The 15,000-nt window shown below is 43.5% G+C and overlaps 1 protein-coding gene across 3 annotated transcripts in view; it reads right to left on the bottom strand.

The window, feature by feature from the left end:
* Window positions 1-15,000, bottom strand: part of cdk14 (cyclin dependent kinase 14) — a 210,680-nt gene that overhangs the window by 102,068 nt on the left and 93,612 nt on the right. For all 3 annotated transcript variants that reach the window (XM_084051515.1, XM_084051514.1, XM_084051516.1), the window contains 2 exons: window positions 13,096-13,216; window positions 3,780-3,873 (listed from right to left, as the gene is read on the bottom strand). In XM_084051515.1, coding sequence (XP_083907641.1) covers window positions 3,780-3,873; window positions 13,096-13,216 — 215 coding nt within the window. The remainder of the gene's footprint in view (window positions 1-3,779; window positions 3,874-13,095; window positions 13,217-15,000) is intronic.

The following is a 15,000-nucleotide window of genomic DNA, read 5'->3' as shown; positions in this document are numbered from 1 at the left end:
TTTGATTAGACTGGTCTCTTCCTGTGTCAGTGTGTTCTAATAATACATCCTATGTGTTCCCAGCATAGAGAGGATTAGCCCGGGATCAAACCTTATGAAGAGAGATACACAACGACTACAATGAGCCTTTCCATTATCCTCCCTGTCGGGCACACACCTTGTATCTTCATACTTTTTATGTATTATGTTTTTTTTTTTGCGTAAATGAATGCCCTACTTTGTCGTACAAAAGTATAGCGCAAAAATATAGCTCAAAAGTAGCGATAATAGTAGATTTACAAGCTCACAATACATCACATCGTGAGTCGTGACACGTTGTGAGCTTGTAAAACTGCTATTTTCTTTTAGCTATTTTCTTTTTAAGTGAACGTGAACGTGGTCAAGCATATCTGTAGGTTTTATACATATTGAACCAATGAAAGGTGTTAACAAGAGCTTGTGACTAAATAATAACTACATTGTTGAACCTACAAGGTTCTTTTTTCCATTTGCTGAAGTAAGTAACCATGTTGGACATACAAGGTTTCCCCCCTACAGCAGTGATAGGCCTTGAGCTACAGAGCCTGACTTAATGTCTTTACCTCCACTGGCGTATAATTGCTTCAGAGTAAAAACCCCTGGCTGATCTGGATGCCAACGCTCACGCATTCGCACACACTTAATTTAACACAAAGCTCTGTTGGCGGAGTCAAGCCTTTCTAACCCATACATCAATTAGGGAGAACAGTTCACATGCACGTTACATCAATTAGCACTTCATACCGCTTTTATTGTTGAGGTCGACACATCCTGTCGACTTCCAATCCAATCCGATCCAGATTATTTATAAAGCACATTTAATACACCAGCGTAAGTGCTGTACACTCAAAAACATACAAACATACTAAGAGCAAAACAAAACACAATAAACAGAGGGAAGAAAACGCATAAAGCGTGCAACACATAGACACAATGCCTAGTGGAAACAGCAACTCTCAGTTTGAATCATCGAAAGCCAAGGAGTACAAGTTTGTGGGACCTGAAGAAGTGACTGGTCAGTATAGGCCTCAAGACCTTTGTAGAGTTCTGCTTAGGTGCATTGGTGCCAACCCATTTAAAGACTTAAAAACTAACATTAAAATCTTAAACGGAATCCTGTAACGAACAGGGAGCCAGTGGAGGGAGGTAAGAATCGGGGAGATGTGATCATACTTCCGAGTGGCAGCGTTTTGGACTAACTGTAGTTGTGACAAGCAGGCTTGGCTAACAACAACAAAGAATAGAATAGAATAGTCCCCACACAGACGACATACAGCTCGGATATAAAACCTGCACTGATCGGCTATGAAATGGTATAGTCCTGCCTCGATACGACGTTTCCCCAACCAAATCACACCCGCATGTTGTTTGTTTTATTTTTTCGGTGTGTTTCTGTGTATTCAGCTGTCAAGCCGAAGTCAGAGCAGACAGATAAATATGGAAATGTGTGGGTAAATAAACGGGGCTCGGCGCGGCCTGCCGTGTTTGCCGTAAAAACATGCCCACCTGTCAGAGTTAGCCTGACACTGACATTTTCATCCTTTCCTCCTCTCTCTCTCTCTCTCTCTTTCTCTCCCGGTCTCTCTCTCTCGTTCTCTGACTATTCGGGGAAAAAAACACGCCATATAGTCTGTCTCCTGGAGAGGTCCGTGGTACAGATTATGCGGAGTCGCAGACATCTTTTAAAGGCCACTTTGTTTGCGAAGGTAGAAGATAAAGGTCAGCTCTCATCACAGACTGAGAGGAATAGGAGCCTTGCCAAAAGCCTCGAGAGCGGGTATACACAACCAATCCACCCCGCCCCACCCCACCCCGCCCCACGTCCAGTTTAAAACCAGAGGCGTTCACTGCCTGTGGAGTTTGTTTCGTTTGAGTCACTCTCCCAGACGGTGCTGTTGCGTCACTCTCCTGCTGTTGTAATGCGTCACACAGCATCATGGTCCCTACAGCCTACCATGTGCATACGTGTGCAATGAGTCGCATCGCGACACATTGTGAGCTTGTAAATCGGCTATTTTCAAATGGCCGAAATGTATATAGGGTTAAAGTGGTTACTGTATGTTTTGTAATAATAATCAAAATCTACAAAATAAATAGGAAATAATGTTTTCAAGAAATTGTAGTGGAGTAAAAGTAAAATATTTGCCTTTAAGCAGAAGTTAAAGTACAGAACATTGGAAATACTCCAGTAAAGTAAAAAACTAAAAACAAATAATTGAACAGTACTTGAGTCTGTACTTAGTTACTTTGCACCACTGACTGTACCTACAGTGTAGTCTTTTCCAGTCTTTTCCACAGCTAAGCCAACCGTGCTGTGAAACATTACGTTATTTCACATGTTATGGATTTGTCTCCATAAGCTACGGCTCAGTTTCAAATAAGCTTCTCAGAAACCTAATTTGGGCCATCAGGAGGTGCTACTTCCCAGAACCCCTGAGTTCTGGGAACCCACAACTCATACTTTCAAATGGTTTCCAAAACTGTGAAAACGATTGTTCTACAAGCTCACAACGAGTGACTTTGCAACCCTTTGTGAGCCTTTGTACATAGTAGCCAATAATCTTTTCTCCCCAATTTAGTAGTTACTGTATCCTACTGACTCACCTACCAGTGAGGAGCCCCCACCGGGAGGACATTGAGCCTTCATCCTACTCCTCCCGCCTAACACTCCCTCCTGACAAGTGCCGTCCCCAGCCCGTAGCTGGTACGTGCAGTGACCAATGCCACCCTCACCACCCGGCTTCCCTCCCCGAACTAGGGCCAATTGTGTTCGCATAGACGCCCGACAAAGCTGGTTGCACCACGGTGGATTCGAACCCACAACCTCCGTGGTGGTGGACAGGGACTGAACCACTGCGCCACCCGAACACCCTGTACCTACAGTCTTATTTACATAGCAGTTAACAGGGACACGCTGCCTCTCTCTGGCTCTGTCCGTCTATCTATCTATCTGTCTACCTGCCTACAATCCTGAGTGTTCCTTTTTAACCTTACAGGTCCATCTGGTTATAATTTGTGCACGCTCAGAGTTCAAATGACCGCGGACCGTGCACGTGTGTCCTTCTCCTTGAGTTAGGAGATCAAGGGGGTTGAAGCGACCCCTCTTGAGCGCTTCAGAGAGGATTAACCTTTGATTTGGGAGGTCAGACGTTTAGCATATGTGGCGAGATGCTTCCCAGGGCTCACTCACCTTCACACGTTGGGACCACACACACACACACACACACACACACACACACACACACACACACACACACACACACACACACACACACACACACACACACACACACACACACACACACACACACACACACACACACACACACACGCTAATGGCCTAATACCTTCACATGTGGGGACCACACACACATGCTAATAGGCTAATAATACCCAAGGGATATACTTTATGGCTTAGGTATCAAACGTGGTAGCATGTAATGGTACAGTACCTGGCAGTATGTAGAAAGGACTTTACACTTTAAGTAAGCAGTCACTTGTAGTGCTGCTAAGTGACTCGCTTACTTACACAAGGGACTGTATACGAGAGAGTGTATAATTATATTCTGCCTTTTTCTAAACCTGGAACCTGTGTGGAACCTTCGTGGAACCTTCCGATTCCTTAAAACGCCTTGGAATCCGCAGGTTCCAGGTTCAATCCCTGGCTCCTCCAAGCATTGGGAACATACGGAAATAATCTTTTTACCACCGTACACTTGTGACGTGACAACAAACGTTGAGGTTGAGGAACAGTGACTCACCAGGAATATCCTCTCCAGCTGGTCCTGGATGTCCTTCATCCCAGGGAAGGCTGCCACTCCCTGGATCATCTCGATGAAGATGCAGCCCACACCCCTGGAAGACACAAATGTACTATTATACACACACATACCAACAATAAAACCAACCATAATTCCCTTCCCAAACCCTAAACCTACCCTATAAATGCCTAACCCTAACCTGAATCTTTTCCTAATTGTAAGCCTAAAGGTCATTACACACCAGGAGCAACGTGAATAAACGAGTATTTCACATGAAACCTTTTATTTATTTGCGCTGAGAAATCAACCCTGTTAAGAGAAACGATGCAATATATTTTTTTCCTGGCGGTTTATAGCTTCATTAGCACAAACAGCAGTTTAAATTAAAGCAAATGAATCGCACAAAATAAACGCTCCCGGCATGTACAGACCTTATTAACACGTCACAGAGCCACGGTCAGTAGCAGCTACTGGACAGACCGGCAGATATCAGCACATGTCTCCAGCACAGGTGTTTTACTGAGAATCACCGGACTTCCCACACCCACACTTTTCTGATATGAACAATAAGTAAGTAAGTACATTTTATTTGTAAAGCACTTTCACAGAGGTAACTCACAAAGTGCTTTACATACAACAGTAAGAAACATTCAAATGACAAAACAAAAACACAATGCATCTCAGAAAAAAACAATACAGCGGACACATTTCACACCTGGAGGAGAAGCTCAATGACATTCCCCAAATGCATGTTGACACAGTAGTGCTTTTAGCTGATTCTTAGAAATATCCACAGACGCTGCAGCTCTCAGGCCATAAGGAAGGGCATTCCAGAGTCTATAGGTGATACAGACTGAAAGGCTCTGTCACCTTTGATGATTAACCTGGTACGAGGAATGACCAATAGACGCTGGTCAGCTGACATCAGGGTCCTGCTGGGCACATATGGTTCTAGCAGGTTAGATATTAAGCTGCCTGGCCATGCAGAGCTCTGAAAGTGAGTATCAGGACCTTGAACTGACCCCTAAAAATTACAGGAAGCCAATAAAGCCATCACACGTTTAGCACTCACAATAACAAATTACACTGATCATCCCCTTACATCGTCCCTTCAGACTCATACCATCTGGACGAAGATACATACCTAGGAAACGTTCGTTTTAGTAGGAGTTTTGTCCCCTCAACCATCATTGCTGCGCACAAAAAAAACTGCCTATAATAGCTGATATGATGGTTCTGTGTATACTGGGAGTGGGGACTTCATGTAATTGTCTTGGTGTTATGTTGTTGTGTGCTATGTTGTTCTGTGCTATATGGTTATGTGTTTTTCTCTTGTAAAACAGACTATGAAGATGAATATCCCCTGAAGGGACAATAAAAACTATTATTATTATTAATCTGGGGGTGTCCACTGTCCACACTGACTCCTGCACTGTCCACGGCAGTTAAGTTTGCAATCCCCCCTGGCTTCCATCCCATAATATTTGTGCTCTAATATGTACCGTCATAAAAGCTCCAGAACATCCATAAAGTCCAGTTGCATCGCGGTCGTATACTCTATAATCACAGAAAATACCCCCCCCCACCCCCTCAGGTATTATGGCTATACCAAGGGGCCAGCTTCCTGCTTTGAAATTGAGTCGATATAGGAAGAGAGTTCAAGTGACAGTTCATATGAATGGCCTGTAGTTTTGCTGTTTTACCCCTGGTGTCAGAAATAATGTATCTTAATGCAAGGTTTTTGACAAACTTTAGACTTGCTTTTCTTACCTTAATAAGCATAGTCATAAATACTATATGCTTCCAGTCGCTAGTTTAAAGTCTCCTTTCAATCATCATGATATGCGTTTTGGTAAATTATGGTCCCATTTATTTTAAAATTGCCGATAAAGTAGGTTATGCTCTAGGAGGGGCGGGATGATTTGATTGACAAGCTACACAACCAATAGCATTCATTCCCCATCCCTTTTCTTGATTGGCAAGCTACCCAACCAATAATGGTCTGGTTGCATTGCACAGGATATGACGCAATATGACGTGATATTGAAAGATGGCGGATTTGAAATTCCTGAACAATCGGCTTAATTTATGGTCTGTAGAAACCAATGGTGTGGCTTAGTCCATTCTTTTTTACAGTCTATGGGCTATACCCAGTGGTAGAAACTAACATTTATGTATGAACTTCTACACCTCAGAGGCAAATATTATACTTTTTACTCCGCTACAATTATTTGAGATAGTCACTGTAGTTACTTTGAAGATTCACATTATTATTACCAAATGTGCATTACACTTAAGCCCTATTTTAAACTTTTGCTATTCAAAACTACAAGGTCTACAAGATTGTGAGCTCTACAAGGGTCACAGCGCTTTGCAATGCGTCTGCTATTTTTAAAAGACTTTTACGTGTTTTAACAGAGCATTTCTACATTGCAGTATTGCTACTTTTACATAAATAAGAAGTACTTCTTCCACTAAACTGGCTATACCCTGTGAAAACTCTGAAATGTAATTCCCACACAAAACCAACTCGTATATTTTCTTGTAGTTTTTTTTGCTGTGCCCACAGGGGCCAGATAAAGACCTCACTCAGGCTTGGAATTGTTGCCGTGATAAGCAGCACATAAAGTGAACAGATATTGTGTGTTTTTTTGTGCTGATGACCGTTAGATTGTGCTGACGTCCAGCAGCATGCAGGTCATTCTGTGGCTAATGGATTATATTGAACAGATGCTATTGTGGTCGGGCTGAAAACGATGTGGTCTTATTCAGCATCGACCTCTCCTCCCTCCCCTCCCACCCCCACCCCCAGACCCCGACTGAAATAGAGATGAGGATGTGGACTCTGGTAGAAGTATTGGGGCCAGGGGGGTTATAGAGGTGTGTGGATGGATGGATGGATGGATGGATGGATTGATGCAGTACTACTTGTGGGGACATTTGGTCCTCACACAAGTATAGTAAATTCAAGTGCACATGCATGCATGCACGCACGCACGCAAGCACACACGCATGGACACACACACACACACACACACACGGAGTGAATGGGGCTGTTATCCGTTATCACTTCAGCTATGGTCCAGTAGGTCCCTACTGGCTCTGGTAGGCCGCTATATCAGCCACTCCTTTGGTTGATTCAATGTTAACGCATGTGACCTGTCCCAGAAAAAGACGCACTGTGATTGGCCAGTAGTACTGGCGAATCACAGCGCGAGTATTCACACTCACCCCAAAATATGATTTACGATTCTGTGCCTGTCGGGACATAACTCGGACAGCGCCGAGTCGACATAAGCGTATTTTGCCTATACTGAGCACATTTAAAACAACAGCGTTGAACCAAAGTGCTGCAGTAAAAAAGGAGGAAAAAATCAACAATAAAAACACAATAAAAATGATAAAAACACATAACATGTAAAATAAAAAAAAGGTCCACCGTTTAGACATAATATTGCCTCTCAAAAACATAACTGCCAGTCTGAGTTATGGGTGGATGGATGGATGGATGTTGATAGAGGTGTGTTATGGAGATGGATGGTAGGATTGTCAGAAACACGCAGAATGAATTTTACGATGGAGAGAGAGAGAGAGAGAGAGAGGGGTTTTCCCCTCTCTCTCTTCCTCCCTCTCTCTGTCCAACCCCCCCACACACACACACACAGCCCCCCACCCCTGATCCCCTGCATTTTGCGGTGTGAGTGCTCAGAGCCCTTCACCCGTAGCCGAGGTACAGAGAGCAGGGGAGAGAGAGTGCGAGAGAGTGAGAGAGAGAGAGAGATAGAGAGAGAAACACAGAGAGAAAGAGAGAGGGAGGGAGAGAGAGAGTGTGTGCACTGGGCCAGAAAGTGAATCTGTCAGGAAACAATAGCCCTTTGACAAATGGGCTCTGACAACAGTTTAAACACACACACAGGTTCCTTTTACTATACTTGTGAGGACATCAACGTTTTAGGACGGCATTGAAAATAGCCGAAAAATGGCAAATCTACAACCTCAACAACGTGTCAGTCAGTCACACTTGTAGATTAGCTATTTGTGCGACGTGTGTATAACACCACACAACAACCAGTAACGCGGTAACTACAAAATAGGGAAAACCCGGACCAGGACAATGGTCCTCACAGATTTATGTTTGTTTCTCAAATTCTACTCTCAAAAGTACTCAAATGTTTTACTAAATTAAAAGCATCAATACAACATTGTAACAATACTTTGTAAGGGTGCAGTCACACCGAACTTGAATTCTGCCTAAGCGACAGATTCTGCCAATGCTTTTCAATGGGAACGGAGTGTATTTTTTGCGGACATCCGCGAATGGCAACAAAAAAATCGTCTCCGAGATGTAGTGGAGTAGAAGCATAAAGTAAAAGTACCTCAAAATTGTACTTAAGTATAGTAAATGTACTTAGTTACTTTCCACCACTGCTTGTGGTGGGGGACATTTGTTGATTTTGGTCCTCACACAAGTATAATAAATAGAAGCACGCACGCACACACGCACGCACGCGCACGCACACGCACGCACGCACGCACGCACGCACGCACGCACGCACGCACGCACGCACGCACGCACGCACGCACGCACGCACGCACGCACGCACGCACGCGCGCACGCACACACACACACACACACGCACACGCACACACGCACACACAGAGCGGGTGGCAAACAGTGCCTTTGGCCCCGGCTATACCTCTCTCATTGTGCCACCTCTCTTAAGTAGACGTCACAATGATTTAGACTGCTACACTAACTCTGTTACAGCTCTATAGGAAACGAAACGACCACACAAATACATTCACACCAACAGCAGCCCATTCCCCAACAATAATGACTTTCCCTTTGAATAGGTCGCTGTCGGGGGCAGAAACCTCATATCGCCATAATATTTCAACTTTTGATGTAAATTAACGCCGTCATTTGTCATACAAGTGTGTTGCACAGGGCGTCCCCAGCTAAAATAGTTAGTACAGCATTACAATAATTTAACCACTTTATCCATTTATACATTGGCTTTTCAAAAATAACAGATCTACAAGCTCAAAACTCGTCGCTTTGTGGCAGGAATATGGAGATACGAGGTTTCTGCCTGACGGCGACGAAATGTACTTGGTTATTTTCCACCACTGGATGTTACGACCGTGATGCCCGTGAACTTTATGGAGCTTTTATGACGGCACATATTAGAGCACAAATATTATGGGATGGAAGAAGCCGGGGTGGATTGCAAACATAAGTGCGGCGGACACCACAGGAGTCCGTGTGGTGGACAGGCACCCCAGACTCTCAATAAACCCAGCTAACTGTGATTTATGGGAGTCATTAGTGAGGTTTGGTCGGCATCCTCGCCTAGTTAGTTTAGCTAGCGAAGCCGGAGCCGCGCTTCGCATAATAAGGGACACACTGCCTGTGCTAAACGCCACACGGACGCTAGCTTGTTCTACACGTCTTATACTATTCTTAACCTGTAAGCCTGACTGTTAATGTTATACCGGGTTCCCACACATTTCTACCAATGACACAAAGATTTTAAAATAGAATAAGTACTTCTTGTAGCGCTGCTTGTTGGTGTCACAACGACACAGGGCTGAAAGCACTACTCTCCTTTGTGCAGCGTCTGCAGTGATTGACACATGTCAAGGGAGGCGAGGGTACCGACGGGTGATAGAAATAAAGGAGATCCTGCTCTCTCTCTCTCTGTCTCTGTCTCTCTCCCTCTCTCTTTCTCTCTCTCTCACTCTCTCTCTCTCTCCAGATGGATGTGATCCCATAACCCGAGGCGTCTGTGATGGATTCTTCCGCTGGAGGCACAGACAGCCTGTTATCCCTACAGCACGACCTTTCTTCATGGCCTAGTGGCCATGCTCCTTCATGGAAGAATGCTTCTCAAGGGACCTGTAGGGTAGTACTGTCTGTCTGTCTGTCTGTCTGTCTGTCTGTCTGTCTGTCTGTCTGTCTGTCTGTAGACATGTCTTGGTTACTTGTTTTTTCTCGACCACACATTTTAGTGTGATTTAGCATGCTGTTCTAGACAGATGCTAGATTCATAGTTTACCCGGTATCAATTTAGAGTTGACTACAGCCGTCTGTCTGTCTGTCTGTCTGTCTGTCTGTCTGTCAGTCTGTAGATATATCTTAAGAAGAAACTATCTTGGTCACTTAGTCATGTTTGTTCGTTTGGTCATTATGGGTTTGTTTTTCTTGACCACAAAAATGTTAATGTAATTTAGCATGTTGTTTAGAGACATTGCCTGATATCCTATATTTTAAACTGTACTATAGGCAGGCGCTAGTACATTGTTCATTGTTTGTAACCCCAGCTGTTATGTGAGTATTTGCCTTGTTTATTGACTAAAGTTCATGCTTATTCTGCTTATTCCATTTTCGCTCTTGTAAGTCACTCTGGATGAGAGCGTCTGCTAAATACCTCAATTGTACATGTAAATCATTTGTCTGTCTGTCTGTCTGTCTGTCTGTCTGTCTGTCTGTCTGTCTCATTCTCCCCCCTGCTGGAAAGGAAAGGTAACCCCGTGGATCTGCTCAGAAGGCTCTTCAGACCTTCAGACTCCTTTACCGTATCTTTGCTATAGGCCCCCACTTCCCATCCCCCCACCCCTGTCCCCTGGCAGCACCGGTCTTTAATTGCCCACAGTGGGATGCAGCTGAGGTCCTTGGAACAGGGAGGAATCCTGGTGGATTGCCTGTCCAGAGGTAAGACGTGGTCAAAGCCCCCCCCCCCCCCCCCCACCCCCAACAGCTCTGTCAGACCCCTCTCTCTGCCATCGTCTGGTCCTACCCCCCCCCCCCCCACCACACCTCTAGTCTGAACTGGAGTCTGTTCTAGCTTACGGTTGTTTACTATACTTGTGAGGACATAAACATTTTAAAGCCAAGTATAAATCAGGCATATCTCCAACCCTAAAAGCTCCTTACACACCGGGGGCGATTTTTTCATGCGAATAATACGTTTTTTTTTTAAAACCTTATAAAGTCAATGCAAGCTTCCATGGAGCGAAAAAGCGAAAAAGCGACTTTTAATTATTCGGAACAAGTCCGAATTTTGCGTATATTCGCATAATCTCCGGTGTGTAATGACCTTAACACTTTTAACCTAACTTCTAAATGTCTAATCCTAATCCTGCCTAATTGTGAGACTAACTCCCCTAAAGTATTCGTAACCATAAAACAACAATTTCTCTTGAGTGAGGACCAGGAAAATTGTCCTCCACAATGTTTATTTCTCCTATTCTACTGTACTTGTGGGGACATTTTGTCCCTCACAAGTAGCGCCATTGTCTCGTTTCTACACCTCAACCAGTCCAAGATTGTGTCCCCCCACCACCCCCCCCGTCCCCCCGTCTCCAAGCAGAGCCAAGAACGGTGTGGTATAGTACCCTGCTGGAAGCGCCGTCCAGGTGGACTGGGTCCACACAGCTTTTAAATAACATCCACTGCAGATGCAGCTGGTACACTCGAGGAAGCATCCACATTAATCTAATCATTTGCTAAATTGAATATTGCAAGCAGCTCGCGGATAATGTGTCTCTTACGACATTACGATATCCACCAACGGCAAAATCGTGAGTGTTCATTAAACTCCGTGAGTTAAAAAAAAAAATGGAGCGTAACTCCATGAGTTACGTAAATTAGCACTCAGTGTTTTAACAGTGTGGTTTATTCAGTAAAGAGAGTGCAACCACATCTTCCCACTACTCTCCTTCGTTTATCTGCATCTGTGATTCGTTTTTTAATGCGTTTGTTTAATATTGTTTTATGTATTGCAGTTTATAATTGTACAAAGGCGTCCTTTTAGAGAGCTTGCTCTCAATGGTCTTCCCTGGATAAATATAGGTCAATAAAAAAGATTAATCTAACGCTGATAAAGGCTGCTGTGCCTGTAAGAGGCCAACGTGCAGTAACTGTACAAAGAATAGAACTGATTTAAAAAAAAAAAGGCTTTAAAGTATTTCGATTGGCCAGCCAAATGGGTTATGGGTATAAGAGTGTGTATCTGTTCATGAGGTAGTTGTTTATCCCCCAAAAATCGTGATGGCCGATTTGACCTTTGAGACAAATAGTCACAATATCTCCAAAGAATTTGTTACAGTACTTTGGCTTCGTAGGGCAGTATATACTCAGCTGTGCTTCCATTAACGGTGGTATGATCAGGCTTCACACTGAATCAGTCTCACTTAGACTCTCTCAGTGGGAGAGCCAAGCAGCTGGGATTGAAGGACAAATACAAGATATATACAAGACAGAGATGAAAGAAAAACAAAACAAAAACTAGAAATATATGCCTCCACCAACCAGTTGCAGGTTGATATCGATGTTGTTCCAAACCCATAATAATACATGTAGTGAATTTAATAAAAAGTGTTATGTGTATCTTTGGCACACACACATACACAGTGACCTTGACTTTGATCACCAAGTACTAATCAGTTCATCCTTGAGTGCAAGTGGATGTTTGTTCCAATAAATGTGAAGACATTCCCTCCAGGCATGCCTGAGATTTCGCATTCATGAGGTTGGTACACAACAGCACAGCACATTCAGCTCGAGTATTAAAGCCTCAGTCACTATGTAACCTTTTTTAGTATGTTTTTTTTAGCACAATATAACTTATAGTTATACAATTGGGGTGGTTTGTGTCCCTGCTCTTCTGTTGAGACATTTAGATCGTGTCAAAGGTCATGTCTCACCTAGACACATGACATGACACAGATTCTGACCTGATGGTCAATATTCAATTTATCCCCTGAGCAAGCAGGCAGGCTCTATTAGCTCAATGGTAAAAAAAAAATGTCAGCACTTAACTCATTCAGTGCCACAATCCGTCAAATCCGTCACGTGGCCTGACACCGCGTGCGCCACAATCCGTCAAATCCGTCATACTTTTTTTTTTTTTTTTTATTATTTTTTTTAACATGTTCAGAACCCAAGATATGATGATTTGAAGATTTGCTGCTCCATCCACTCCTTGTTTAACCTATAACTTAAAAAGGCTGTATCTCGCTTCCTAAGCACTTTTTTTTTTACAATGAATTTTGGCTGTGGCACTCAGAGCCAAAATTCCATAAATAAGCTCGGCACTGAATGAGTTAAGCAGGCAACCAGGTTCAAATCCCGGGGTAGAAGAGGAAAGTGCAGCTTTATAAATAAATATTCGCGCAACTCTATGAATACAGTGTAATTCCCCTCAGGAGGTGGATGGGCGTGCTTGGGTCGGTGGGTGGGAGGGTATTATGTGGGGTATGTGGAGGGGTTTAAAGGTCGGGGGGGGCGGCAGGGGTGGGGGGTAGTACCCACCACATGTCCAGGCAGGTGGAGTAGTCTGTGGATCCCAGCAGCACGTCTGGGGGGCGGTACCACAGGGTCACCACCTCGTTGGAGTACGTGTGGCTGGGGACCGACTTGGCCCTGGCCAGTCCTGGAGGAGAGACCAGAGAGAGGAGAGGAGAGGAGAGGGGTTAGAGGTGAGAAAACATAGTAATACGTCTCTGTCGGGCGTGGAAACCTCATATGTCTAATACTGTTGCTTTTCAGGATTCAAATACAAAAGTAGCAAAAGTAGCAGATCTACAAGCTCGAAGCGCGTCGCTTCGCGCCGCGTTCCGAGCTTGTAGATCTGCTACTTTTGATGCCTTTGTGTGACGCTGTGGTGTGATCAAGTGCATCGAGTTCAAGTTTTACGAAAAAACGCAAAGAGTTAAAATATGGAGATAAGAGGTTTCGGCCCGACAGCAACAAATACAAGTGCACACACAAATGCACACTTGTGTGCGCAAACACGCACACACACACCCAAACAGAAGGTAAGCAGCAACCATTATCATTGAACGACCTTGGCTGAGGGGATCCGTGAAACTCGGCGTAAAATAGGAGGAGGAGGAGGAGGAGGGTGGTATCGGCTGGTTGCATCAGGTTGGTCAGAAACACTGCAGTAACACCGTGACTTGTTAATGTCAACTGACAGAGATGGGTTTTGTCATTTTATATTGTATTATATTTTCTATACTAAATGCAAATTCCCACAGAAAGGAGGTGTCATTCTCTGCCACCGTTTTTCCTTTTTCTCCTTTGTAAATAATAGTGTTTTGTATTTGTTGATGACATGTATTATTGTTGGTGATTACTATTGGTCATTCCTGGTATCAGATTAATCACCAAAGGTGACAGAGCCTATCAGTCTGTAGCCTAGACTCTGGAATGCCCTTCCTCGTGACCTGAGCGCTGCAGTGTCTGTGGATGTTTTTAAGAATCAGCTAAAAACACGACTGTTTCAACATGCATTTGGGGAATGTCATTGAGCTTCTCCTATAGGTCTGCTGTTTTTTTTCCTGAGATGCATTGTGTTTTTGTTTAGTTTCTTATCATTTGGATGTTTCTTGCCGTTTTTATTTCTGTTGTATGTAAAGCACTTTGTGAGTTATCTTTGTGAAAATTGCTATAGAAATAAAAATGCACTTAATTACTTACTATTGTGAATTGTTTTATGCTATGTTGATGAATTGAATACAACAGTACACATTGACTGCCAAGGATGCAATATTGAGTCATTTCAAATCCAATCGCGGTTACAATGTTTTTGTTCCGGTGGAAAGAAGAGAGACTCGTCCTTCCACGGAGACATCGTTTGTTTACAACCGGGTTGAAAAATAAAATTGCTGGATCGTCAAAAATACTCAAAATAAGGTAAAACCGCTGGCAGTGGCGGATTAATTAATTAATGAATACTTGGTAATTAATGTGTTAATAAAGTGATCAATCAATGTCAGAATTTTATAAAAATTAGTCATATATTAGCAATTGTTACTCTACAGAGCAACTACTGGAGATATCTTGCCAATATTTACATCATGTTGTCAATGCAACCACACAACCCAAAGTTTAATTGTGCTTTAAATGATCTCTGATCTTGGTGTGAGGGTGTTTTTGCAACGGCTACTTTCACATGCAAATCCAGATTTTCTTCCTATTTTTTTTCCTCCTTTTTTTTTTTTTCCTTGACAGCGTACCAAAAGTCTTTTAACCTTTTAAAGCCGTCAAGAACAACGTGCAGAACAAAAAGAAAAAGCAAAAAACTAAAAAAAACCTTTTGTGCTGACTGCTGCACATTGGCGGCGCCCGAGGTCGCCTTTCAAATGGAAATGGCCACGGAGCAACCTTTCCCGGTATCAAGTCAGCTCCTCGGGAGCCAGAATATCAATCACA

The sequence above is a fragment of the Gymnoscopelus microlampas genome (genome assembly GCF_963454915.1).
Source record: "Gymnoscopelus microlampas genome assembly, chromosome: 3".
NCBI classification, from domain to species: domain Eukaryota; kingdom Metazoa; phylum Chordata; class Actinopteri; order Myctophiformes; family Myctophidae; genus Gymnoscopelus; species Gymnoscopelus microlampas.
This window is presented reverse-complemented; position numbering and strand designations above follow the sequence as displayed.